The 25207-nt window shown below is 46.1% G+C and overlaps 1 protein-coding gene across 4 annotated transcripts; it reads right to left on the reverse strand.

Annotated features, from left to right (window-relative positions):
• Positions 1–197: 197 nt before the first annotated feature.
• Positions 198–18744, reverse strand: HNRNPU (heterogeneous nuclear ribonucleoprotein U). Of its 4 annotated transcripts, XR_008424705.1 has the most exons (16): positions 17817–18744; positions 16831–16942; positions 16672–16745; positions 14478–14617; positions 13792–13891; positions 13295–13407; positions 12691–12954; positions 12289–12408; positions 11736–11864; positions 11475–11643; positions 10974–11228; positions 10287–10471; positions 9847–9918; positions 3758–3828; positions 1626–1728; positions 198–1106 (listed from the first exon to the last, which is right to left on the reverse strand). XR_008424705.1 is itself a non-coding variant. In XM_053909409.1 (14 exons), the coding sequence occupies exons 1-14, from the start codon at positions 18505–18507 to the stop codon at positions 9368–9370; spliced, it is 2478 nt and encodes an 825-aa protein (XP_053765384.1). In that variant the 5' UTR covers positions 18508–18744; the 3' UTR covers positions 8295–9367. The 4 variants fall into 4 exon arrangements, 2 of the variants coding, with proteins under 2 accessions (XP_053765384.1, XP_053765385.1); XR_008424706.1 differs by having other exon boundaries at positions 1626–3828; XM_053909409.1 differs by lacking the exons at positions 198–1106; positions 1626–1728; positions 3758–3828 and adding an exon at positions 8295–9421.
• Between the last annotated feature and the right edge of the window lie 6463 nt (positions 18745–25207).

The raw sequence follows: 25207 nt of genomic DNA on the forward strand, positions 1-25207 counted from the left end.
GGAAGTATGCAGTTTCTTTTAAATGGAATTTAAATATACGCAGGGCATGCACAAACATTTTCAGAACTTGTTTGGTACAAACAAAAAACTACAGGATCACACACATATTATTACATTAATATGAATAAGTCATTTACAATTCAACCAGCTGTCATGTAAAAAGGCAAAACAGAAACAAAAACAAGGCACCCAACCAACCAAGTCTACAGCATTTATTCATTCAGGGGAAAACAACTCCCTTTTGGAATGGAAGCAATGGAATTATTTATTTTTTGGCTCGATAAATAGCCAACAGGACTTTCCAGGAAAATCTCGTAAATAATTTGACAAAACACAAGCTAGGGGGTCCCTTCCTGGTTAAGAAACGGTAAGTCTGAACACAGACCAGCGGACAGGATTCTGGTTATTAATGGTCCTAGAACTGGATTATGGTGGTGAGCCAGAGAAACAGAACAAGGTCAAGATATGCTGAAACTTTATTCTGGGGTGTCCCACTTTTCAAAGGTAAGTGGGGAGCGCATGCTCCGTTCAGGTCACACAAGGGAGCACCCTTCCCTCCTACGCCCACCTTTCCCGTGGCCGTCCTCACCAGGGGCAGGGCACACGGGCTATGTGGTCTCCCAAATGCCACACCTCCTAAGAATATTATCATCTAGGGGCCGCCCAAGGCGGTATTTGAACACTAATGAGGAAAGGTTGTTGGAAAATGCAGTTTACGAACATCTGTCCACTACAGACACAACTCAAAAGCTGAATCCAGTCTGTTATTCAAAGTGACCAGTCACTCACGTTTTAAGAGGCAGCACTGTATCTGCATGGGGGGTGGGGGGAGGGGGGGGGGCACCGAGGAGTACTGATCCAACCAGACCTTTAATAAGCTGTGTGCACAGGCCACTCCTGTTCTCAGCTTCGGTTTACAAACGGAGGCGATGTATAAAATCGGGCAATCGGATTCAGTTAACTCAGTTCCCACCTTGCCCTCCCATTCTATGATTACATCTTACCCTGAGTGAGAGAAACCTCTCAGCTGGCAAAAATTTCCAAGGCCTTCACCAGTTACAAGGTTAGTTCACTTTCACAGCAGAGTAACTGCATAAACTGAAGACCTGGGTAAAAACAAAGTTGTGACATACTTATTTGGATTGACTCTGAAAATATCGTTTAGTAAGTTTACATGATAACGCCTTCTATTTCCTTCCTCAGTTACGGAGGTTAGGGATCACACTCCTTGCTGGACTAGGACACACTCCAGGCCCCTCCCCCGTGGCTCCCGGACACCTTCCCTGAGGCCTCCCGACAGACCTCTAGGTCCCACCGCTAGTCTCCAACCCCGTCCGCTCACGCTCCGCCATCCAACCTCAGGCTCCCACCAGGTGAGCGCTGTGCGAAGCCTGTCTCCAGCGCACCTCCGGCCGCGGAGACCTGAACTCAGGCCTCTGCTTAAGCTCTCCCACTCTGGCCACAGGCAGAGCCCAAGTCCCTCATCGGCAACTCCGGTCAGCTCTTCTCTTTACGTTCCCAACCCCTGTGCCTGGTAACGCCAGTCCCCACGTGTCCGTTAAACGGTGCTCCAGGTCCCCGCTCCCCCCCACCCCCCTCGCCAGGGGACTGGAAGGGCAACCTACCTTCCGTGACCTCGGGAACCTCCAGGTGAATCGCGGCTTTCACTGTTCCATTAATTCCAAAACTTCACACTAGGTGATCTAGCAGTAGATACCAGCTAAATAGCTGATTAAAATAGAATTGCGGCCATTAGTAGTTTTAAAAACGCTTTGTGGCTTATCTATAATGCTTCGTTAAATCTGTCTGGTGCTCTATGCATTTCCCCCTTCCCTCACCCCTCCCTCGACTACTTGGCTTTTCCATCACAGTAAAAGGACCTCAGGGAATTTAACATTAACTAGAAGCTTTTCTTTGGACTTGTGATTTATAATGACCAAGTTTGGCAACAAAAAATTTTAACTATTCCTAGTACCATTATTTGATTTGCAAGCATCTTTTTAGTCTACGTACCTCTACTCCATCGCTGGTTTCCCTTTGCTTCGATTATATAATGCGAGGAGGTCTATATAATAAATTCAGGACTCCTGTTTATGCACTTTTCAGCAAAGAGCTAGGGATCAAATGGGGTTGGAATCCTAGATAAAAATCTGTAGCGGATGGGGGTCAAGGCACCCCTTTGAGAGTCATGTTAATATACGTACTACAGTTTGGGTAAACAGAAAGTCTTAATGAGTAGAAAAAAATAAAGCGAGTGCTAAACTTCTGATTTTTAATGGTCCTCTATAATAATAGTTTTTGGAAGCATCTTAAAATATGGTCCAGTGGTCATCCAATGAGGACAACAGAATATACCAATACCCCAATGCTGGCGTCTCACGCGGCCGATTTTATGCAGGAAGCTCCACCTTTTTTCTCTTAAAATACGAAGCTTTAGGGACAAAGCTTATTACAAATGTCTTCCTCAAGGTATTACACGTTGAAGCTTGTAACGTTGAAGCTTGTAACTCCTACTTCAAGTAGGAGTCTTCAACAGCTATGCTTGCCTTACTCTTCATTTTCTAGAATAAAGGTTTTTTTCCAAGTATTTCTATCTTGACAAAACCAGCAGTGACTACATTTACACGAGCAGGCACTAATGTAAAAAGCCTTCGGTTGTTCATTTTTGTGAACAAATGGTATCTGTTCCACTTTCCTAGGAATAACATCCGTTAAGTTCCATATGCCATAAACTTATGGTAGGACCTCCCCTTAGGAAACCAAAGTCAACAACCTGTATACACGGGGTTTCTTAATGGAGCAGTTTCCACGGAAATGTTTCTTCCCTTTGGACTGTGAGGACAAGTCCTATGAAATGAAAGCTATGCTTTGCTATCTGAATTCAAAGCTTATTTCTGAAACAAACCTTTTTCTTGTAATGGTTTTCTTCCTCAAGTGAACAAAATCGGATTTTTACTCTTTAGTCTGAAACAGAGCAAGCAGTCTGCTCTTTCAGAAGCCATCAGATTTTAAGTGACACCGTAGAGCTCTAGCTCATTGAGCAAATCCTGATAGCTACGTCTCAACGCTATACTGTATTACCCAATACATTTCCCTCTAAGCTTCTTATCAAGCCTTTAAAGGACTTCAGGGCGGTGAGAAATTACATGCTCTGGACTGGCACAAGCAGAGCTCACACTGAGCCTTTTTATTCCTTCTGTCTTCACAATTTAAATTTACTTCCTAGTTGATTTTTCCATTTTGATATGGAGTCCCACCTCATTATCCAAAAGGATCTCAACCTATTTTCCAAATGTTTATAAACTAATAAAGAGTAAGCATGTACGCATTTAGCACAGATGCAGAAAGATCTGGGGAAAACATGGACACAGGTATCCTGGACAGTTTTCTGCATTAAAGCATTTTCCGTAATCTCTACAAGTGAGGAGAATTAAAAAGAGTGTCTTCCAAAAAGTTACAACAGAAGGAATTTGAACCATCAGACTAAGGATCTAACCTTTTAAGGGCTCGGCTCTATTTGCATACGCAGTCTTAATCCCATGCAAGGACCACCACTTGCGGGCACACCGATACTTCATACTTGGGGGTGCGAAGGACAGAGGAGAAAACCTGGTTTTCCAGTTTATAGAATCTAGCCAATCAGGGTTACCAATGTCTCCCAATCCCCTACTTTTAAATAAGAGAGTTCTAATTAAGGTGATCCTGGAAGCCCAAAGAACAAGTATGAAATGTACAAGCAGCAATGAATTTGGAATACCTATTGGAATCACTGGAACACATTTAGTTGGGCCCTTTTACTCTTCCACACAGGACATTCACATGGACAGACTAAGGAAAAGGAGATGAAATTTCAATCAGCATATATTTTTGTTTGTTTGCTTTATTACTTAAAAAAAAAGATACATAAAGCTGGAACCTTTCGTTGTACTTGACCATGACGCTCCCACTCCCTTCAACTAGACCACTGAAATGTAAGGACACCTTCTATTACTAGCTACCTAAAAAAATTGCTAATTGCCATTCTAGTAAAAGCCCCGCTCCTTCTTCTGAAGTACCTTCTTCTGAATTTTCCCTCACCTGTCTGTAAGCCTTAATACTTCAAAACGTTTCCGTCACAGGTTGGCCAACCATACCGGCCATCTCGCTGTTCTTGGCCTTTTAATTTTTTTTTCGTTGACCCTAACGTGTTGAGTATGCTTCTCAGGTGCTTGGCAAGTGCAGAAAATTTCACTGCACAAAGCGGATTTTACTTCCGGTGAGCGCCTGGACTGTTAAAGGACTGGCAGGGAAGAGCATGCCATAAACAACAGTTCAGTGTTTATTTAGACAGGTTGGCTCCCTGGCCTATGCAGTCGGAGCTGCGCATGCTCCAGAGAACGTGCTCCGCCACTGGGATGGCAACGCCACTGGCGGTGCAGCCAAAACGAAGCGAATCTGCCCCAAGACATTTCTCTATTTACCTAGACTGTCGTTACCACCTCTCTTTCAACTATAGAATGTAGTTTCTCATACCCACCCATCCAGCTTTAAAACCAAAACCCCCCTTGTTCCTTGTCAAGATGCAAGTATACGTTGAATCCTGGCACGAAAAGGGAGAAAAAATTGTAATATTCCTAGGCAATAATTAAAGTTAAGTACAAACTGAAACACACAGTTAAGGTCCTTGTCCCAATAACCTCCCTAACCAAGTAGCGCCTATCGATGATCTGTTCCCCTACAAGTAACTGCTCTACAATCACAACTGAATGCCCCAGGAGCTACGCAATGCCAAGAAATTGTAGTTATTCCGCTTTCCACGTGGACGGCACAACCTAACTTCACAAAATACAGAGCTGTTAACATTTTTAAAATAACTCCGGTTGACATTAGGACTATAGTATTTACAATCTACTGAGCCTTACAGACTAAATTAAGTTCCTTGGACCAACGAATCAGACGTACTCAATCGCCTGTAATTTTAGTCAACTGGTTAGGATGTGACGTCTGTCACTTAATGTACGCGCATGCTGTTGGCCTTCTCCTACGGATCTTAAGTGCTCGTATGGGGTCTCCAGCCGCATGCACGTTGAAATCGACTAAGTATAACCACCAAATAAAGTAGCGTACATTTTTAGCAGAAACAACAATTGGCTATTAAGTAGGTGATTTCAACTATTCAATGTCACATATACAGGATTTAAACTTCGGGATATTAAGGGACTTGGGGATCCTGGTTTTTCTTTTTGTCTACCCCAACGCACTCAAGAGATATACACTGTGTCAATCAGCACGCCTTTAGGTCACTTCCATCACAATTCTGAAGGGTTTACCTTAGATAGCAAGGTGAGTAAAAAAGAGGAGGAAGGCTAAGGTCACTCGCTTCAACACAAGCTAGCCACCATAAAGTATTTTTAGTATTTGTCTATCACGTACCTGCAGTGCTGGCACCAGGGTATAAAATACACTGGGCCTCAGAGGAACCTCAAGAAAAACTCAACCACTAACCTGGCTACACATACGACCCCCGAGTGTTTTACTGCAGACTTGAAGAAAAGGGCCGAAAATTCAAACCTAAATCCAAACAGAAGGCTCCGCGTAGCAGAAGGGCATTATGGTTTTAGGTAAGTTTATGAAATTAACCATTCGAGTTCGAAGAGACCGGTTGAACGGGACTAAAACTATTTAGACAGCTAAGGCAGTTAGTCTAAATACCAATTTACCGTCCCCTTTAACGCCCCGGGCGTAACCATCGTGACCTATTGCCAAGGCCCTTAACGCTACGTATCTTTGCTCTCTACCATTACTGAAACGTTACACCATTTCTCAGAGCCCCAGAAACAAAGGACGACAAAGTTTAGACTCAAACCATTTTAAATACTTAGGTACACACGGCTTTAGAAAAGAATGCTGTACTCCTCTTTCCAGAGTAGTTCAAGGAATATTCGGGGGGGTGGGAGTGGCCAATTATTCTCTGCTACATCCACCCACTTTTAAAAAAGACACTTTATACTTACGCGTACAAAGGGAGTCGTGGAAACGGTTTTTAAGGTTACATTACCAGACACTAAGACTTGGGCTATGAAAGACAGGTTTATGCCTTCCTTGGTAGCTTATTCTGGTTTTGGCTTTTTCAAAAGTACCAGATATATTCCTACAGACCTATAATCAGTTTTTTGTAGGTGACTGAAGTCTACCCCAAGCTTAAAAACGTATGGGAATACTTCGTTTTTATTTGTGCGACGGGACCTATTATGAAAACGGTCCTAAGGACAAACAGCCAATTTATATTAAGCGCACAGAAAAACACATTGATTCCCACAACCGAGGCAAGCATTGGATGCAGAACACACCTCCATGAATGTAAATTCTCCCGAAGGTGGAAAACATACTTAAGTATTACTTCTCCTGGAAAAATTTTAAGTACTTTGTCAACGCAAGTAGTCTTTAGGAAGCTTTAATACCTTGTCAGTGCTCAGGACATGGTCATTTTCAGACAGAATCTACCCTGGCCAAGTGTGAGCTTCTGGTTTTGTGGATTTAATGAGGCTTCCTTTGGTCAGATGGACTTCACTCGTGCTGCATTCTAAGATTTCATCTTACTGTCTGGCCAGGAAGGGGCCACAAGTTAGTCCTGACCTCCTAGGTCCAAGCCAGAGACCTCCACGTCAAAGGCCAAACAGGAGCCACAAGACAGAACCCACCAGCAGCAAAGCAAATGCTCTACAGGACAGGAGCTGTTACTTCATTTCTTACAGTGATTTGCCATCTTTCCTGATTAACCTATTCCTGCGCTTCTCACACCGCTGGAGCTCACCAATCTGATCCAACACCTCACTCAGGAGGACAGGACCACCTGCAAAACTTTCTAGGGGAAGTACCACTAAACCAACAGCAATCTCACCGGTGGAGCGGAGACATTTGTTCCCAACTAGGTCTTTTGTTTCTTCGGTTTTGCTCGCCACAGAGGGACGGGCTACAGGAGGGGCAAGCAGGAAGCCAAGTTTCTCGTTTACAGACCCTACTCTGCCAAATGGCGTTTCTTCTTTTTCTCCCTTTTGCTTGCTATCTGATACGCTCCTCCTTCCCAGTTCCTTAAACACGAAGATTATTCCTTTCCAGGCATATTTAGTACTAATCTTGAGGAGACTGCTGCTGGAAATTTTAACATATTCCTGGACAGTGTTTTTATCTATTCCACTGGTCTTCCCAAACTTCTCTGGACTACCCAAGGGAGAACAGTCTACCCAACAGTATTATTTGGCCATTACTCCCCCACCACGATTCACGTTAGAGTATGAACTCCTCGGGAAGCAGTTTTCAACTAGAAGGTAAGATCCAAGATGTTTCAAACGTACCCAGAACACTGATTAGCAACAAAGCTGAAAACAAATTTTTCCCCTGGGTAGGTCTACTATGCAATCCTCGTAATTACAATGTGTACTGATATAACAGTTAATGCCAGTGGTTGCCAGCACTAAAGCTAACTGCTAAAAAAACAAAAACCCTTGAGACGCTACCTTGTCCCGTTAAGTATTCTCACCGGAATTCCAGGATTAGCCTCCGCTCCCAAAATGTATCAACTTAAACCTACACCACCAGCTAAAACTCCACTCCCGCTCCGCTTGTGGCAGAATTCCTAGGAGTATGAAGAAGTGAAAAATCTGATTGAAGATGGCTAAAACAAAAATCTAAGCAAACAGAAGAAAATACAGACAAACCTCAACTTACCAGAAGCAACCTAAAACACCAACAAAACGCTAGACTGAAGTCAAGTTTTAGTTCTACAGTTTGACTCCTGATTCCTCACTTCACATCAGTGAGGGTCCTTTAGAAGATTAAGTGTTCTGTGCAAACCCAATAGAATTACAATTAGGGGATCTAATGCGGTCACATAGCTACAGTTAAGTTAGCAGTGTTGTGTAGTCGTGAAATCAAGGACTGGCTTGTACGATGGCTTCTAAAAGCATCTGTTCCCAGAGTCTCACGTATCAGATATATGCGTATTAAGATATTCTCTCGAGGACAGCCGTTAGCATTTCGTAAAGATGGTAAACTGAGTGTTAACTTCTCCCAGCCAGTACACCTTTTCCCCTCGTTAAATGTTAAGTCGTCTGGGGGGGGAGGGGAAGGAAGGATTCAACTTTACTTCGTAATTAAAACTCAATTGTCAGTATACATTTAAGTTTTTAAAACCTAAATGTTCGAAGTACGGAGTACAGAATAAGCTGTCCAGAAAGCACACACTTAAATTTCCTCCTCTTGGGAGTTTTATAAAGGGATTTTGAACCTTGATGGCGAGAATCCCAAAACGAGAGTAAAATGAATTCTTTTTATTGCAAACAAACGTCTAAATTAATTTCTCCACCCACTTTCTTTAGAAAGAAAAAGAAATCAGCAGGCTAAGGAGATACCCATTCAAGAACTGACATGATTAAAAATTAAGATATAAATGGGTGACTCACAATTTCATTAGCTTACAAAGATGGTGGAGTAAAGTACTACAAGCACACTAGTGATACAGTATTTTGTGGGAGAAGGGCATACAGACATAGCTAACTTCATATAGATCCCATTAGACAACTGGATTTACAACAAGTTTTTTTAATAAGAAATGGGCAAAGCCAGCTTTCTTTTCAGAATCAAAATGCAGAACAAATGGAAAAATTATGGTATTGAACCTTCACAAGTTTGAGCCTCCACAAATAATGCAACCAAAGTTTTACATTTTGAACAGCCCTTCTACGTACACTCCATCTTCTCTCTCTTGGTTCCAAGTTTTCTCTTCGTTCCCCATTAGGCCAATTCCGTTGTTATTTAAAAAAAAAAACAAAGAAAAAGACTTCCCAGTTATGGTCAGGAACTACGATGGAAGCTTCCCCCTCCGCCGCTCGGCAAACTACAGAGAGGATGGAGTGTTCTAGGAGCAGTACAGAGTCTCAGGTGATTCATGAGGACTGCGCGGTCCTCCCATGAATCTGGTTGCTAACATTTCTATTATATTGTGACAATGACTCCCGACTGTTATCTCTGTGAGAAATGGGGGGAGTAAATTCTTAATAAAAGACACCAGGTACAAAGCAACATTTTACTTTTGTTGTGATAAAAAAAAAAAAAAGTCACATTTTACAGATAAAATGTAGAACCCTGAAATACTGACACATTCTCTTATCGTGCACAATGCTGAGGTTCTCTTACGATTCACTTTAAAACTGCAATTAAAAATGTACAAAAAAGAAAAGAAAAAAAATCAACCCACAAAGCTTCTAAAAAAGGAACCCGCAGGCACTTCCTCTTGTGGAATGTTTAAAAAGTTAGCCTACTAAAGAAAACAGTCGACTTCTTGTGAAGGTTTTGGAGAAATATGTATCAGTTCGTTTTATTTGGGTATTCAATAATATCCTTGGTGATAATGCTGACTCCATGGCTTCTGACCCCAGAATTGCTGTAAGAGAAAATTTTTTTTTTAAAGAAAAAACATCAATAAGCCACTCAAACTGCTTTTAGGAAATGACAATCTAATTCAGAGTAATTGCTGGAAACAAATTTACACCTGTCATACCTCTGATTTCTATCAAACCAGATTTAGTTAGTATTAATATCCCATTATTATCAATAAACACATTACAAAAGAAAACACATCATGACTTGGTTAGTTTATGCAATTAAAGCTAACAATAAAAAGAACCGTACGTATTAAAGAATATTACTTTATTAAAACAGTAAGTTACAGCCATCTCCACCTATATTCAAACCTCGCCCTGTAACGATTATAAAAACGCTCCAATCCCTGCGCAAGGGTTTCAAGACTGACTCTTACGATGAACTTAAGGCACAATGAATGTACGTAGCACATAAGAAGTTACTTACACCCTGCTGCCACTGGTTGTAGCCCTGAGATTGGTTTTTGTAGCCACGATTGTTTCCTCGTCCTCTGAAGTTCTGGGGGGGGGGGGGGGGGGGGGGGAGGCAGGGAGAAAAAAAAAAAAATCCTTGAAAACTCAAACTCCAGAGCACAGGTCTGTGTTGTACACAGGAGCCAGCAGCACAGGACAGGCCTCGCCTCTAGCAACTCAACCCTGGGCACCCTGTGCTGTTTGCTCTCGGTGTTTAATTTATTCATTTAAGACATCCTTGGACGTGTTGCGGGTTCATGCACCTGAACACCAAACTTAGGCGGCCCTCATTCTACCATCCCTGGTGTTCCTGCGCCACCGCACTCAGACCTAATGGCCTAATTGAGGCTGTGACAAGACTTTACAACTTTCCCGACTCCGTTATCCGAATCATCGGGGCCGGGGGCGCGTTACCTGGTTGTAGTTCCCTCTGTTGGGCATCCCGCCTCTGCTGTAGTTCCCTCTGTTCGAGTATCCGCCTCGGCTGGGGAACACGGGGCCGCGAGGGTACGGGTAGCCGATGCCGCCGCTGCCGCCACCGCCGCCGCCTCGCTGCGGCATGTTGCCCCTCCTGTTGTAACCACCGCGATTCCCAGGAGCTGCAGACAAGACACGTTGGCTTTAGCAACCTTGCACTTCCTTTCCACAGGACCCTACTCTTGCGGACTGGCCCTCTACTGTAGAGAAAAGTAACTTCTAAAACCAACAGGGGCGCCTGTCTGGCTCGGTCGGGTAGGCATCCGACTCTCGATTTTGGCTCAGGCCCTGACCGCAAGGTCTGTGGGATCGAGCCCTGCGTCAGGCTCTGTGCCGACAGCGCGGAGCCTCCTTAGGATTCTCTTTCCCCCTCTGCCCCTGCCGCGATCACACACGCTCTCTCAAAATAACATTTAAAGAAAAAGACACAACAAGGTTTAACACCTAACAAGGCGTGCTTAGGATCACATCACGGCATTTGAAGCTAGTTACTAGGGCAGCAGAGTCCAGGGAGGTCAACTGTCCTGCGTTAAATTCAGTTGACCACCACCCAGCCCCCAAACTTAGAAGATGGTCATCGCTCATTCCAACCTCCAACCAAGTGAAACTCAAAAGCAAACTCGCCTCCTCCTCTGAAACTCCCGCCGCGCATGTTGAACCCGCCACGTCCTCTGTGGCCGCCGCCTCTGTTGAACTGGTTCTTGCCACTCTTATTTTTATTGCTCTTCTTGGAACCGGTGTTCTGTTTCTTTTCCGGCGGCAGGGCCTTTTTGCTCTCCTCCTTATACTGCTCCAGAAGTTTTTGGGCTTCCTCCTTCTGCAGCTCAACATAGGTGATTTCATCAAAGCACTCGGCCACCTCCGGCAGCGTGAAGTTTCCTACAAGGAATAGGGTCAGATTAGCCCCAGACCACAGTCCTAAAGCCTGCTTTCATCCTTTCAAACCACGCTATGCCATCTGCTCGGTGTACGAGCGTTTCCCTAAAGAGAGAAATAAACCCCCCCCACACACTCCCTTAACAAAGAGTGAAGGTAACTCAGGAACCTGCATCACTGGCAAACGTTCACGCGAGTTTGCAGGTACAGATCTCGGCAGATTTAACGTTAATAGAATTAAATTCATACCTTTCATTTTGAGGACAGCGTGTTCTGGTAGGTCTTTCCCCTCTACTTCAGCTTTCTTCTGTGTTCTTTGCTTATAGTCTTCATCTTTTGGGCAAACTACGACAGCTTTTCGCTGGAAGCCTGCAAACAGGCACATTTTTCTCCTCTGGGCAGCAGCAGACACGTTGGTCTTTAAAACAAAGTTCATAAACCCAAATGTTAGCTCCACGCCAAACCCAATCATCAGTTCCTTTTGTTTATAACCTCAAGGCTGCAGCTCACCTGATCCAGAATGAAATTTCGCTTCTTACGGGCAGCGATCTCAATAAACTTTCCGAGACACTGTGGAGCCCTCTGCAACAGCGTGTTCAGTTTTCCAGTATCAGCCATCTGTTTCTTAAAACCTGCCACCTGTTTTAAAAGTTCAACAGTTCCTTTGAGCTTGTGAATAAAGCTCAATTTTTTTTTAATATCAGCTTAGATCTACATGGAAACCAGACATTGCAAAGTTTAAATACTGCCTTTCCTTATCATCGCTACAAAAAAGGTTGTTTTATCACGTAAGCAAGATCCTCTGCTCTTCTAGTTCAGCTACTAAATGTCGAAAGTTCAAAAAGTTTCCTAGGAAAAATAAAGCGTCGCCCCTGGAAGGCACTTTACCTTCCAGACAGAAGTAGTTTACATCCTTCTATAGTTTAAGTAACCAACGGAACTTTGCCCAAGCTCCTATCTCTAGAACACCAACGCAAAATGGATAAAGACAACAGGCAAAAAAGTTTTAATGCCTTCTGGTCTTTTTAAAGTGCTGAGATCACACCCTCAATATTTTTCTTACCATCATTTTATCCATTATGGTGTTTGTTCCGAGAATGTTGTATTTACCAGGATTTTCTGCCGCATGTTTAGTAACCCAGGTGGTTTTCCCAGCTCCGGGCAAGCCAATCATCATAACAACCTACCATGGAAAAAAAATGTTTCACTTAGTAGAGCCATCTAAAAATTCCTGAAGTTATTTTGTGAAGTGCACAAAAACCCAGTTTCAATTTGTAAATTTTCATTGCCCTAAAACAAGGGAATTTTTGGAAAACTTAATATTCTACATCAAAAAACACAGCTACAGCTGATGCCAACAGCCGTGCCACAAAGCAAATGAAACAGAACAATCATCCAGATCTTCTGAATGTCATTCTTGCCAAACAAAAGTAACCTTCAAATGCTTTTAAAAAAATCCACTTACTTCGCAATCTTTCTTCTCTTCAGGCCCCTTTGGTCCTCTAACTCGATCCTCTAAGGGGACATTCTGGATAAAAGTATAATCTTCTGGTATTGGAAAATATGGCTTTTCCTTCTGACCAAAATTAAATTCAACTGCACAGTTGTGGCAGAGAACATGCGGGAAGAGTGGCCTTCCAGCAAGAATTTCCTTACTGATTTTGAAGGCAATGCCAAGATCTTGCCCGTTCTTTGCATAGGAGAGTTCTACTTCATCGCTTTCAAAGTTCTGTTAAATTGGGAAAAAAATTAAGATTTTAACCTGCTTCCTTTAAACTTGCTTTAAAAAACCCTCAAAATTCAAGTTGAGTGAAGCTTACCCTCTGGAAAACAGATTTAGGTTAAACGTTAGGAACTTTAGAATAGTTATAAACAATGAGACACACACATCTAGAAGCAGAAACAATACTGCCTTCAGTAAAATACACTAGATTTTTCAGGTCCAGTTCACGTTAAGTACTTTTTAGTCAAAATGGGTTAGTAATGAAGGCCAATGTTCATAAACCTTTTTAAAAAAAAATCCCCAGCTAGTAATTGCTCACTTATATATAGATACTTAGTTGACTTACAGCAAAACATGTTATCACATCATTTTCATCAAATTTCTCTCCATAATCTTCAGTCTCACAGTTGCAGGTTTTTATTCCTTTAAGAGAATACCCATAAGAGAATTCTTCTTCACCTAAGAAAATAAAGAACTTTTGTGAAATCGATTGTTCAAAACAGTCCCATGACCCACATATTTTAACATTCAGGATAGAGGACAACAATATGAATGAGTACCTAACCTAACATTCTTCCACTCATGCTGTATCTAAAACATAGACAAGTAATGAGAGCTACAAGGCTTATATAACTATTTGAAAAACTGCAGACCACAGGATAATGTTTTTCCTAACCACTGGTCATAAAACAAGTAACCATCCTACTATACATGCTAATAGCATTCATCTCTAAAATACTAATAGATTAAGAACAAACAAGACAGAATTAGAATACTTCTAGTCTCACTACTGAAATCAGACCCTGAACACTCATGAGGACAGTACTCTAATGGAAACTTTACCAAGCAACATTCCACTTGTGGTTAGTGACCAGCCAATCCGAACTTCATGTATGTCAATATCTTTTGTATATAAATGCCTTACTGGGATCTTCTCTGTAACCTGAAAGTCAAATCATAAATGATTACAATGAAGATAAACCCTTGAACTCTAGCTTCATTTCATCTGGGCCATGGGCTAAGTCTTCTCTGGCTACTAATACAAAGACACTCATTCTACCCTGTCATCTCCCCCCTCCCCCATAAGAACTTTACAAATTGACAGAACTTGTAACTTGGAATTGAAAAGGTTCAAGTTAAGTACTTGGTCGGATCACATTTAAAAGAACAGATAATGTTTAAAAATTACATATTCCTGACTCAAAACCCGATGAAAGTATACGCTCAACATGCTTTGCTCTGGGACAAAACGAGAAACCCAGCAGTTATTTTTAAACCCTTGGTGGGCTTTTCAAGTGCCTGATAAAAAAGGAGCACCCTAAAGAAAAACAGACTAGCTCAATAACAAATTCTGATTGTAACAAATATGGTTAACGGTTATAAAACAAAGGTCTTCCAAGCCCCTCTTCCAGTCCACAGAAACTTCCAAAGAAAGAAGCCCCACTGACACTGAATAGCGTCCAGCAACTGGAAATTCACTTGTTTAAAAAAAAAAACAAAAAACCAAAAAGTCACAAAACTGCATTTACCTTCATCTCAAAACAGACTTTGCCTTTGGACACACCATAAGATGCCCTTCCTCCGGCCCAAAGAAAAGCAAAACTCTCCATAGTAAGGGAAGAAGCACTGAGGCGGTCTCTTGATATTTTAAAATGTAGATCACAATTATCTGTAATTATATCAAATACCATATTATTTCTTTTGACATCCAAAGTGAATACAGCTGCTACGTAGGCAAAACCTGGTGATTACATTCTTGCGTATTTCCTAATGCTTCACCGACACTGCTTCTACAAACCATGCTGCTGTTCTGACCTTCCGTTTAAGCCCCACCCCCACACCAAGTCACTCACCAAATTACCAACTAAAGCGTAAACAGCCTCCAAAACTAAAACAGCCAGGTTTAACGTGTATTTTAAGTATATAAAATAATCAAGACAATGGGACATGGATACATACCTGCTCTGCTCTTTACCTTGATTTAGAGGCAAGCAGTAGAGGATAGCAGGAAATCAAAGTGAAGTATGCCAGAACCAGGGAGAATTTACCCGTGCCACAATAAAACTGAAGGTAGGCCATGATATTTTAAAATACAGGAATATGAGCCGTTGATCCTGCACTTTGTAATTTTAAAACACCAGGGGCTCTAGATCCTAAATTCTTTCTAAAACTTGTGAAGGCAGCCTCAACCCTACAAAGTGCAAACCTGGTTGTCTAACACTGTTCATACTACGGCATTTTAAGGTCCCTTTTCCCCAGGCTTGCCGGTTAGTCAATAACAATGGGGGATTATCCACTTCCCGGATTACTCAAATCCAAAAGGTCTTTAACTTAGCTACCTTTGGGTCACTGGCTCATTTTGTATGCACCTTCTTGGTGTTCCCCCCATGAGAGCTGAAGTTAAAAAACTGTTTTCTTCAACAGTTTTTATTGATGAAAGGAAATTAAAACTAGTTTGGAATTCTCCTTAAATAAGCTTTGCTCTCAAAAGATTCCTGATCGCTGGTAGAATTTTTGGCTCAAACTGTGTTTGTACCCAATGTAAGTAGCAAATTAAGGAGCTGATATTCCTCAGTAATGAATTAAAAGCCTACTCTGATAGTAGCGTTACTTCTTGAATCACTGCTTCACTATCCTACCCATGCCCGCCCAGTTTGTATTTAAGCAACCAAACTGTATTTAAAACTTTCAAAGAAAACTACTTTTCCGTGTGTGTTTTCTCTTTTAAAAGACTCCCTTAGCTCAACTACCTGTAAAGGACATTTAGTAAGAAATCCAGGGTTAATGTTTACATCCTCACAAACCTGATTAAAATTAAATTCGTATTGGAAAACCCGGGAATCTACACTTTAACTGCCTGGATCTGCAGGGCAGGTTCACACCTTACCGCTTACTTTTCAAGCAATTGTTTCTACGTTTTGTTCTATCCAAGTGAAAGAATTGTGCATTCTGATCAAACGTTAAACCAACAAAACGTTGTTGTTAAAAAATAAAGTCACACACGTGACAGCCAAGGCCCATCTAGAGGTCTGCAATCCTCCTCATACTCAATTGCAACCCAACTTGGGTAAAGGAGCAGTATTTACAGCGCTGCCATTGACACCATTCGCTGCTGAAGAAAGCTAGTAGCCCCGTGATAGCCCACTGCTGCTGCCCCAGGTCTTTGGAAGAAATCAACTTATGTTAAAGCAGCAGCTACTGAACTGGAATTGAGAACAAAAGAGCAGTTATTGAAAAAGTAATATTACAATCTTTTAGAATAGGGAATACACTTGCGTGCTAATGGGAAAAGCCATTCATTACATATTTCACTAGCCCAAAGAGCTCCCTTGCTAGAATTCTACCCCAAAAAGGGAAATTATCGTAGGAGCCTGCAAGGATAAGTTACAGATAGTCTTACAAGTTTCCATTAACTAACTAAAATTTAAAAAACTGGCATTAATTTTACATTCCTACAAATGAAAACTTTCGAGTCATATAAAAAAATATAACCAAATTGCCGAAGCCTGGAAAATTATCAATACGACACAACCGATGCTGTACTAAACATTTAGCTACCGAAATCTGAATACAAGCCATCACCACCTTCCTTTTAACAGAAACGGTTTAGGCTAAGTTTTATGCGTTTACGTTCGGTGCACTGCGTTGTTTTCTAACACTCTCGGACCCAAACCGCCACACTGAGAATCTAGGGGAGTAGACGGGAGAAACCGCTTCACTTACAAGTATCAAGACAAACCACTGTGTCATCGAAGTGCTCATCTTCCTCTTCAACAGGTGGCTGGGGAGATTTGGCTCTGAAAGACAGAATTGTCTCCTGATTCAGCTTGTCCTACCCAAGACCGAACGGGTAACGAGTAGAACTAGATGGGCATCCTCTACCTGCTATACTTGTTCTCTTCAATGTACTCAAAATATCCACGGCCATGATCTTCTCGAGGTCTTTTCACACCTCTCTTTTTATCTCCGCCTTTCTGCTCTGTTTTGCCGTCTCCTATAACACACAACACCCCCGCGTAAGGGGCCAAGCCGCGTCACGGCGGAAAAGAAAAACCCCCTTCCTGTTCAAAGACGCAAAAAGCTCGACTTTCCCGTTCTTTTCCGGGAGGGTTTTCAATCGACGAATCCAACGCGAACCCAAAGAACAATCAGCTCGGAACCGGGCTGCAGTTAGTGACGCAGTCCAAAACCATCGCTAATTTTGCCACTCTACGCGAAGATTCGAGAAAGCTCCTGCAGGCTAGCGCGGCACAGGCCCCGAGCCCACGTGTATCCCAAAGAGAGTTCAGGAAGGGGGGAGGGGCCGGCCCGGCCCGCGCGCCCTCCCCTCCCCTCCCCCACCCGGGCCCGCGTTCCCCGCGGCCGCATTGTACTGATCTTCCGCCCCGCTCTCCCCGCCCGGCCCCTCCCGCCGGAAGTGACGTCACGCCGAGACCCTGCGCTCCTTGCACAATACCGCGGCCCAGCGCCGCCAAAGCGCGCCCGCCCCGGGCCCTCGGGCCTCTCCCCTCCCCCCGAGACATGTGCCCGCACCGCGCGCACGCAGCGCGGCGGCGCCACCGCGGGCCGGCGGGGCTCCCGCCCGCCGCTCCTCCCCCCTCCAGCGGCAGCTGCAGCTTCCCCCCCCCCCCCCCCACCCCCGGCTCGCCAGCCACATAATGGAGGCGCCGCCGCCACCGTCGCACGCCCCGAGCCCGAGACCTCGCGGCCGGGCGGGATTCCCCGCGCCCCCTCCCCCCCTCCCCGCTACCCCCGCGGCGGCCCCCGCCCGGGGCTCCCTCCCCCCGGCGGGGCTCCGGCAGGCCTGGGGCACGGTCCCCACCCCGCGCGGGCCTCCCGCCGCGCGCAACGTACAACGCAGCACTCACCCGCCGCCGGAGCCCCGGGGCGACCGCCGCCTCCGCCGCCTTCCGCCTTCTTCTTACCTCCCGCCTGCTGCTGGCCCTGCCTCGCCCCGGGCGGCGCCACCGTCACCGCGAACAGCGAGGTGGGGCCGCTGCTCTTCCCCGCGGCCTCCTTGGCGGCCCCGCGCTGCTGTGGGGGCTGTTGCTGCGGCGTCGCCGGCGGTTGAGGCTGCTGCTCCCCGTGCCCGTTCTCGTCGCCCGCGCCTTCCTCCTCGTCGCCGAGCTCATCTTCCCCTTCCTGGAAGCCCTGATCGTCGCCGTTCTCGTCTTCCGAGGCGGCCTCCTCCTCCTCCATCGGGCCCGAGTCGGCCGCCCCCGCGGCCCCGTTCTCCTCCCCTAGCTCCATCTGGTCGCCATCCAGCGCGGCGATCCCTTCCTCCTCCTCTTCCTCCTCCTCCTCCTCCTCGTCGCCGCCGGCCGCGGCCTCCTGCTCGAGGCCTGCTCCCGAGCGCCCGGCGGAATCCCCGCCCAGGTCTAGGCTGCCGTTCCCGGGCTCCATGGCGGGGCGGCCGCCGGCCTCCTCGTCGTCCAGCGCGGCCTGGAGTCGCTCCATGAGCTCGGCCTTGAGACCCTTGTCGGAAAGGCGCCGCTTCTTGAGCTCCTCTTTCAGCTCCGAGACCTTCAGCTTTTTTACATTAACAGGCGAGGAACTCATGGTGAGGGCCCCGATTCACCGCTAGGCGCTGGCTCAAACTCGGCTCCGCTCACTCGGCCACTGGTGGCGGCTGCTGCGGCTGCTCCTCGGCCCGGGCGGCGGCTGCGGCTGCGGCTGGAGGTGGGTTCGTGCTGCAGAGCGGACCCGCCTGGTGTCGAACGGCGCCAATTCCTTTCACCGAGTTCGCGAGGGAGACGCGGAGACTCGCCTGGCGCGAGCGAGCACGCAACGTCCTCTCGCAGGGGCGGCGCCGCGCACGTAATATAGGCGCCCCGCCCCCTGCGCCGCCGGGAGCGCCGCGCAGGAGGAGAGCCGGAGCGCGCCCGCGCCCCGCCCCGCCCCGCCCGTGCCTGCCTCCCCGCCCCCACGCCGAACCCGCCGAGAGCGCGGCGCAGGCCGCGCAGTGCGCTTCCAATTGGGGCCGAGCAAATGGAGGAAGAGGAAACCGCCTTTCGGTTAAACCGATCCTCTGCAGCCTCCGCCGGCTTTTCTAGTCCTCTGCCGGCGGTACTCGTCCCGCTCTTGGCCTTCCCGGCCCGGAGGCTGTGTGCGCGCACGGGCTCGCAGGCCTCGACCTGGCCTGTTCAGTGGAGCCCTCCACCTTTTCTTCCATCTTAGATCTGCCTTCGTATCTGTCTCCCCAGCTATTTGTTCGAAACTCCTTCAATCTCATTTCCGTGTCGGTTTGTACCACACGAATCGGCAGTTATCGGACGCGGGGGGCTTTCTTCCGCTTAGTGTTTGGTTTAATTTTTCCAAGCCCTGCCTGGCGCCCTAGGTTTTAAATTGAGGAAGGGCGAGGACAGAGCATCTCTATTGTCTCTTCCCCAAGCCCGGGTGCAGGGCTGGCTTCGGGAGCGGGAGCCTCCACTCCATGCTGCCAGCCTCCCCGGGGCAGCTGTTCGCCCGGTGCTCGGAGCCTGAGAAGTTAAATAAGCCTCAGAATGGCGTTTCTGAGTCGGCTCTACCTCCCCAAACACACAGACCTCTGCAAAATTAATTCCGTCCAACTCAGGACCTGGTCATCCAGTTATGACGTCCCAGCAGCCAACAATGAGGATGAGACCCAGCTAGATCATGCACAACGATTCTATTCCTCATCCCGTACAAATACTCCTGATAGTGCTGAAACTCGTAGGTTAATTATCAAGGCTCATGAAAAATAAAAAACAAGAAAAAGAAAACGAGACTATCCCTCCCGAAGACAATTCTGTTATTCTGGTGTATTTTAGAAGCTTCATCTTCCTCTTTGCGAAATAAAAGGTGTGTTATGTTCTTGCGGTTTTGGATAGGGGTGCCAGAATTTGGATTTGTGATGGGAGGAACATCTTAAACCCCAGAAGATCTGCACAGTGACTGGCCAGTGGTCCACGATCTCGGAGGAGGTCAGTTACCCCCACTGTTTGGTGTTTGGCTGGCACAGTAACGCTGCCCCAATGTTCATTTAAAATTGGAACACTGCGAACACTCCCCCATAGGCTAGTGTGATTTAACTGATTAATAAATTTCATTTTTAAAGTTTCTCCTCCATAGCTTTTAAGGAGCATGTGTTTTACCACGCAGTCGTTATCAAGATGAAATATTAACACTTGTGAAATGATCTGAATTGCAATTAACGGACTATGCACAGTACTGGTAATTCTCAGCTTAAAGCTGGTGGAGGTGGAAGGTACCCAAAATAGGAACTTCCAAACCGTGCCAAAAACTCATTTAGCCTCTGCTTATAATGTCCTTGGAGCTTATAAACAACTCACAGACTGGAATTTGAGCTTTTCAAGTCCTTTGCCTGTGTTCAAAAACGGGAAGAGAGCTCCAGGGGGCTTCCGTGTCCACCAACTGGATAATTAGTCTCTTCAGGAATCAAAGTTAAATGTAGTCATTACAATGGTCCTTTAAGTTTATAAGTGTCCTTAGATACTCTTACATTTTTAAATATTTGTCATAGGAAAACAATTTCCACTTAATTAGAAAAAAAACTAAACTCTGAAAGTAAAGTTTGTAGGTCTAAATGTCAATTTATAACAATTGTTCTTGGTATGTTAAGTCAGTTGTAATAATAAACATGAAATATAAGAGTAGATGGGCACGAAAAGTTTTAGCTTTACCTCCATTGACTTTTAGAGCTTGATGGAGCCTGGAGATTGTCTTCAGTCCACCCATTTTACAGCCCGGGAGGCTGAGGGCCCCCTTCCCCGCCACCCCCCTCCCATGCTCCTTCCTTACACTGGGACTTCTTAGATAACATTTGAAAGAAAAACAGTTTTTGCGGATGGTCAGAGCCATCCGTTACTGTTTGTCCTGTCTACAAACAGGTGAAATCTGCAATTCCATATTTTACTGCTTGCAAGTGCAAATAGTGACTTAGCGTTACTTATCGTTTTTGTTTTCTACCCTTCTAATGCCACCATGATTGTCCTGTTCTGCAGAGACCAGGAAAAGTACAAGTCACTTCCCCTAAATCACTGGGGGACCTGTAAGACTCTTGAAACTCCCCCTTTCTGAAATCCTAGAGATTAGTTAGGATACTGAGTGGAAGTCGGGACAACTGAATTCTCAGCAGCAAAAAGCGATTAGCCTATTGTGTATGGGTAGCCGATCTATTACCACGTTAGGGTGCCCAGAATATACAGCTTCCATTTTTAGGTTGATGCAAAGGCACATACCTAAGCACCGTAGTTTGTCACAGAGTTCACTCAGCAAACATTTTGGAGCACCTTGTCTAAGGCAGGCCCTGCGTGGCGTACTGGGGATACAGCGGTGAGCTACTATGAGATACTATGCCGTCCCTCTCTCAGGGAGAGTCAGGCAATATATCAAATAGAGGTGGGAACAAGTACTAGGGGGAAATGCAAATCAGGAGAGCCAGAGGGTATGCTGATGTGGGGGTGAGTTTTTCAGCTATAAATGGGGGTGGGGTCAGGAAAGCCTAAGAAAGAAGGTAACACCAGAGCAAATATCTAGAAGAGGCGGAGGCAAAGAACGGCAAATATAGAAAACTGAGAGAGTCAACGCCCAACGGACCCATTTATCTACTTAACAAATATTTATCGATCGCCTGCTGTGGAGCAGTATTATGCTATGTGCAGGGAAAACAGACATGAAGGACACAGGCTCAGGCCTCCAGGAGCTCGCAGTTTGGAGAGAAAGGACCGGCTATGAGCAGGATGCTACGGTGCCCTAACCCGCGTGGAGCCAACCACCTTGACCCTCTGCTGAGCTCCCTTCGGCAGGGTTCCCACGGGGTAGGTCTGGAGACACGCTTGTCCACCCACCGACGTTCACACATGGGAAAACAAAACCAGAGCAAACCTCACATACAGACTTGAGAAGCCAGTTGTATGACATTTGACAGTAAACAGTAATTAGCTAGGATAATCTTCTAGCATCCCCTTTATTCTAGATACAGAGCTAACATTTGCAGACTTCTGCCAGCTGATAATTAAGTCCTTCACTGAACGCTGTCCGGGCTTTCGGAGGGCAAAAGTCAAACTGAGAGTGCCCCCAGCACTGTCCTAATTGCCTGCACACCGTGTATATATACTCTTTCCTTTGCCCCTTCTGCTTTTACTTTATTCCACCCAGGTACACTTTACATTTTTTTCTTAATGATGATTTAGTTTTGAGAGAGAGACAGAATCTGAAGCAGGCTCCAGGCTCTGAGCTGTCAGCACAGAGCCCAACGTAGGGCTGGAACTCGTGACCCGCAAGATCATGACCTGAGCCGAAGCCGGATGCTCAACCCATTGAGCCACCCAGGCACCCCTACCCAGGCGCACTTTAGATGGGCTGTTTCTTAAGTCTGCTGTGTTTGTCCCGATTCATTTACTGGGGGTATGAATTGGCAGGGATTGAGTGCCTGCTAGGGATCAGCCTCTGTGCTAGGCATTTTATACAACATATTTCTAATCCTCATAATGTCACAAGGTAGGAATTATTATCTCCATGTATAGATGGCGATAACTGAGAATCAGAGGGGTTGAGGAAGTTGGCCAAAGTTGATAAATGGCAAAGCTGAGGTAGCAACTAGCCTGCCTCCCATGGCCAAGCTCCCTCTGCTGCACCAAGAGGATGCATTAGAGTTCCAAAGTCAAAACTCACATGCTGGCTGGCAGCAAGATTTGATGGTGTATCGTCACAGGAGAAAGAGACACGCCAATGATTCCATTGCAAGGGTAATGTGTGCGATGATGGAGGGGTGTCTTCGGTTTGGGATGTGGAGCAAGGAGTTGCTTAAGGGAAAGACGCGGGAGCCGAGTCTTCAAAAGCGTGTAGGGCTGAGAGGGAAAGGCATTCGGGCAGTAGGAACAGCCTTTGAATGCACAGAATGCATGTGAATCAATCCCATGGCTGGAATTCAGTACGGCTGGGGTAGGAATAAGGCTTGGGAAGCAAGGGTAGATGGAAGGGTGGAGAATACTGAGAGGGGACAAAGAGGCAGATTAAAAAGAATCCAGCTGAGCTAAGATACTGGGGCTTCCTCCACTGACCAAGACATGGGGAGGGCGGGCACTAAAGAATTTTAAGCTGAAAAGTGGCACCATCAGGTCCAAATTTTAGAAAGATACGTAAGCAGAAGAGTGTTGAAAACTCCCACGCGAGTAGGTTCTAGGCAGGAAACGTCAGTGAATGAAGCGGTCCAGGTGTGAGAAACACCGCAGTCATGACTGTATGGGGCAAGTGACAGTCTCCCGTCAGGGCCACCCCGGGAGGGATGCGGGTTTCAGAGACCTGGAGCAAAGGCCCCAGCTGAATAGGGCAGCCGCCTATGGCCTGCAGGGAATCATCACTTGTATGTGACATCTCCTGAATTTTACAGGTGGCCAAGGCCATGCAGGCCAGAAAACAAGAACAATTCCTGTCTTTGGCCACCTGTTTGTAAGCCCCGGGCTAGAGGGTCACGGAGGTGTCAAAGGCCAGAAGACCAGTTAGGAGGCTATTTGGAGTGAACCAGGTGAGAAGGCATGAAGGCCACCTGACCCAGGTCAGATGTGTCACTTTAAGTTTATTCACTTATTGGGGCGGGGGTGGGGTGGGGTGAGGGGAGGGGCAGAAAGAGAAGGAGAGAGAAAATCCCAAGCAGGCTCCGTGCTGCCAGCGCAGAGCCCGACTCGGGGCTTGATCCCACGAACCATGAGATCATAACCTGAGCTCAAATCAAGAGTTAGACGCTCAACCGACTGAGCCGCCCAGGCGCCCCCAGATGCGTCACTTTAGAGGCACCCCAGTGATGTTCCTTTGGACTCTGACATGACCACCCAGGCTTGGCAAATTAATCATTTGGGTTAATTTTCTAACCAGAGAAGAGATGAAAGATTTCGTGGGAGTGAGCACCGTTTTTACTAAAGGAAAATGGCTGCTCAGCGCCCAGTTTTTTGGACGTTTCCAACAAGCGTGTATGAAGGCAGTCAGCCCTCAGCTAGCTCCTTACCCACCCCCCCTCCAGCAAAGTGGCCGCATACAGACCACAAGATGTATGAATCAAGTCACAGAATCAAAGCAAACCTTAGCAACACGTAAGGCCTGGGAACTCGCTCCCTTTTCCTCTACATGTTTATACCATCGGGACAGGGGGAGGCTGACTGCAAGGAGCGTTCGGATAGGAGCACAAAGGGACATCTGTAACCCAAGGGGGGTGATCCATGGAAAGAAACACGGCAGTCTCGACTGGTGGACCTCAGCTGTCCAGGGTGGGCCCTGTAGGGGCGCCCGGGGGGCTCAGTCGGTTAAGCATCTGACTCTTGGTTTCGGCTCTGGTCACCATCTCGCAGTTCATGGGTTTGAGCCCCGCGTCCGGCTCCGTGCTGACGGGGTGGCTCCTGCTTGGGATTCTCTCTCTCCCTCTTACTGTCTGCACCCTGCTTGCTCTTTGTCTCTCTCTCTCCCAAAATAAATAAACAAACGTTAAAAAAAAAACAAACAAAAAACCAGAGTGGCCTTTGTTATAGGACCACATGGGGAGAGAGACAGACAGACGGACAGGACATACGTATGAGAATATGCCAACTTACCAGTCGTCTCCCTGAGTCATTGCCCAGCTGCACCATGTCTGAATGACTTCTCGTGTATCACCTGTCATCCTCCTAGTGAGTCTAAGCTTGTCTGAGGCTGCGCCTTGCTTATTCTCCTCTGTTTTAAGATTCAGTTTGGGTGTCACCTCCTCCAAGAAGACCTTCCAGATTACCCCCCACCCCAGCCTCCCTTGTCCTTGACTATGTTGGATATGCCTCCTGCGAGCTTCCAAAATCTCCAACGCCGTTCCTGCCTCCTGGTTTTATATTCTGTTTCTATGTCTGTCACCCACTGACTGACCTTCTCAAGGGGGCACTGCTGTATGTCTAGGTTCATTTACATTCTTAGTCTAGCCTGAGAGGTAAGCATTCAGGACAGGTGATGTGTGGAATAAGTGAGCCTTTGTAGATCCACAGAGCTCCACAAATGGCTCTGTCCCTTACCAGGCAGGTGACCTCAGGCAAAGTTTCTCCTTCTCTCTTTAGTCTCTGAACCTGTAAAATGATCACGTGCTGTTTCCCCCTGAGGGGTAGGAATTACATATGCAAAAATGCTACACTATAACATGCTATACAGGGGCGCCTGGGTGGCTCAGTTGGTTAGGTGTCTGACTTCAGCTTGGGTCATGATCTCGTGGTTTGTGGGTTCAAGCCCCACGTCGGCTCACTGCTGACAGCTCGGAGCCTGGAGC

Source organism: Panthera pardus, unplaced genomic scaffold, assembly GCF_024362965.1.
Source record: "Panthera pardus isolate Hobbes unplaced genomic scaffold, ASM2436296v1 HiC_scaffold_21, whole genome shotgun sequence".
NCBI lineage: Eukaryota > Metazoa > Chordata > Mammalia > Carnivora > Felidae > Panthera > Panthera pardus.

Coding starts and splice junctions, on each gene's coding strand:
- HNRNPU (XM_053909409.1), bottom strand. CDS start 18,507: ATGAGTTCCTCGCCTGTTAATGTAAAAAAGCTGAAGGTCTCGGAGCTG. Junction 11,229..11,474: donor CGCTGTCCTCAAAATGAAAG/GTATGAATTTAA, acceptor TATTCCTTGTAG/GAAACTTCACGCTGCCGGAG. Junction 9,422..9,846: donor ACAACCAGTGGCAGCAGGGT/GTAAGTAACTTC, acceptor TTTCTCTTACAG/CAATTCTGGGGTCAGAAGCC.